At 38.7% G+C, this 2970-nt stretch overlaps 1 protein-coding gene across 3 annotated transcripts in view; it reads left to right on the forward strand.

The window, feature by feature from the left end:
• The window catches only part of LOC106875158 (probable ATP-dependent RNA helicase DHX34), a 50217-nt gene that overhangs the window by 22652 nt on the left and 24595 nt on the right, over positions 1-2970 (forward strand). For all 3 annotated transcript variants that reach the window (XM_014923177.2, XM_014923178.2, XM_014923179.2), the window contains exons 15-16: positions 1220-1286; positions 2511-2618. In XM_014923177.2, coding sequence (XP_014778663.1) covers positions 1220-1286; positions 2511-2618 — 175 coding nt within the window. The remainder of the gene's footprint in view (positions 1-1219; positions 1287-2510; positions 2619-2970) is intronic.

Here is a 2970-nt window from a genome sequence, read left to right on the forward strand (position 1 = left end):
TTGTTGTTGTTGTCGTCGTCGTCGTCGTCGTCGTCGTCGTCGTCGTCGTCGTCGTTGCTGCTGTTGCTGCTGCTGTCGTCGTCATTGTTGTTGAGTATCATCATCATCATCATCATTATTATTATTTATTGAAGGGCTTCAAAAAAAATTCCTTGGAGTATTTCTTCTTACTCTTTACATTGTGAGTTCAAATCCCACCAGTCAACTTTGCCTTTCTTCCTTCAAATTTAATAAAATATACTACCAATCAAGTACTAGAGTTGATGGTATGAACTAACTCCCTCCCCTCAAAATTGCTGACTTTGTTCCTAAATCAGAAACCATCATCATCATTTAATGTCCATGTTTTATGCTGGCAGGGGTTAGGTAGTTTGACAAGATCCAATGGGTCCAAGGACTGCATTATGCTCCAGTGTCTGCTTTGGCATGGTTTCTGTGGTTGAATGCCCTTTCTTAATGCCAATCACTTTTACAGTATGTACTGGATGCTTTTTTCATTCCAGCAGCACTAGTGAGGTTACCATGCAGCTCATAAGATTACAAGCCCCAAGGGATGGAGGGGCTTTATGCTGGGAGATGAAGAGTTAGAATATGAGACGAGGGTGGGAAACAGAGCTGCTTCTTGTTGTAGAGGAGCTACATGGTCACTCACATTTAGAAAAGAAGCTGAGACTGATAAGTAGGAGATGCAGAGAGATTAATGAGATAAATATTGTTAATGAGGTGTCCAGGTGGATCCACAAGATATGAGGTGAGTAGAAGTGAATGGGGACAGGGAAAAGGTAGTAGATTAATAGAATGGGGAGCACATTGGACAACATGGCTTAAAGTATTTTGTTACAGCTTTTTTAGGTTTTGAGTCCAAATCCTGCCATGGTCAGTATGGCTTTTAATTTCTCCAGGGTCAATTAAATAAAGTTGCTGTCAAGTACTAGGGTTGATTTTATGGACCATCCCACTCTTCCAGAAAAATCTGGTTGTACCTATATTCAAAAAATTATGGCTTGTTATTGCAGTTATTTAATTCCAGGTCATCTCTAATTGAGCAGAGCTATAATTGAAAGTAGTCCAGACATGACCATCCTGTCTTTTTTGTATATCAGAGACTACATCATCCTATGTGTCTGTTTTCTGGTTTCATACTTCTTAATATGCAGAAGCACGATATTCCATTCTCAAGCAGTATGATATTCTATTCTCAAGTAACTTGTATTTCCAGATTTCCTTTCATTGAACCTCCTGAGGGATCTTCCATTGAAAACTCACTCATATATCTACAGGAACAGGTAATTACAGATAAAAGTCATTTTTGTTTTTCATTTTGCATGCACACACGCACGCGCACACACACACACACACACACACACACACTCTGCCCATTGTCTTGTGCAATAGAGCTATACTGGAACCATATGGTGGCAAAGCAAGCTTCTTAATCATACACCAACATCTATGCTAAGTCATTAATCACTTATTCACTTTCTTTAGTTATTTGCTTTTTTACTGTTCTTTCTTATCAGTTGTGATGTATAAATTTCTGCTAGACTGTCTTTAAACTTAGACTGAAACTAATATTGAATTATCAAATTCAGGTTTAACTCATTTCCACTGTAATGTGTATCTGGACAGAACACTTAATTAGACTTGCCTTAGCTTACCTAGCTGTGAAGAGGACAGAGCATTTCTTCGGGCTGTGTAACTTGTGAAAGCATAATGCCCTGTCTAGAAGTTTATCTTTTATCCACATAGCTCCACTAATTCTGTATAACTGAGCATCATCAATGGAAACACCATTATCATTACACTTTTAAGATAATCTTGGATTAGGTATAAGCATGGTTGTGTGGTAAGGAGTTTGCTTCTCAACCACATGGTCCAGGTTCAGTCCCACTGCATGGCACCTCGGACAAGTGTCATCTACTATAGCCACAGGCTAACCAAAGCCTTATGAGTGGATTTGATGGTCAGAAACTGAAAGAAGCCCATTGTATGTGTGTGTGTGTGTGTGTGTGTGTGTGTGTGTGTGTTTGTCCACCACCACCACCACCACAACCACTTAACAACTGATGTTGGTGTGTTTACATCCTTGTAACTTAGCGGTTTGGCAAAAGAGACAAATAGAATAAGTACCAGGCTTTACCAAAAATAATAAATGCTGGGGTCAATTTGTTCGACTAAAATTCTTCAGGGTCGCACCCCAGCATGGCAGCAGTCTAATGACTGAAACAAGTAAAAGATAAATGATAAAAGATACTGTTTCAGTAACTTTTTATTCTCTTTGTTGTTTAACCCTAGGTTGGCTCTGATTGACCAGACCTATAATTAAAAGCATTCCTGATATGACCATCCATGACAATGAAAACATTTTCAGATTTCTTTTTGATACTAGGGTGCAGTTTGAGAAAATTTTGTTGCTATCAATTGTAGATTAAGCAACTGCATAGGGGTCCCCTTGTTGGTTCATGATACACTTACAATATAATGTCATTGTTTTTAATGTCTTCATACAGGGAGCTTTAAAAGAAGATGAGAAATTGACACCAATTGGTGAGATGCTGTCTAAATTACCAGTGGATGTTGTGGTTGGCAAGATGTTGATAATGGGATCTTTATTTCATGTAGGTTTGTTTATTTTCTTTATTTTGTTTCCCTTATCTATACTATAAATTGCAGTGTTCTTGATTGATTGATTGATTGATTGAGTGTCGGCAGATTCACTCGAGAACGGTGTAGTGGAATCGCGTGAAATTCAGCACAGAGCAGCAGCATGGTCCGCTCATGTTCAGGAGATTTTTATTGCCCTCCAACCCCCATGGTTACCGAGATAATCGATTATTACTTTTTAAGATAGGAATATCCCATTCAAAGTGGGGAGGGGCGATTTTGTTGCCTTTCCCATGCGCGAAATTTTACGAAAAACCAGCACAATAAAGATTTTTTTTCCAAGTAATGTGGCTGGGTTTGTTTTTC

Source organism: Octopus bimaculoides, chromosome 2, assembly GCF_001194135.2.
Source record: "Octopus bimaculoides isolate UCB-OBI-ISO-001 chromosome 2, ASM119413v2, whole genome shotgun sequence".
Classification (NCBI taxonomy): Eukaryota; Metazoa; Mollusca; class Cephalopoda; order Octopoda; family Octopodidae; genus Octopus; species Octopus bimaculoides.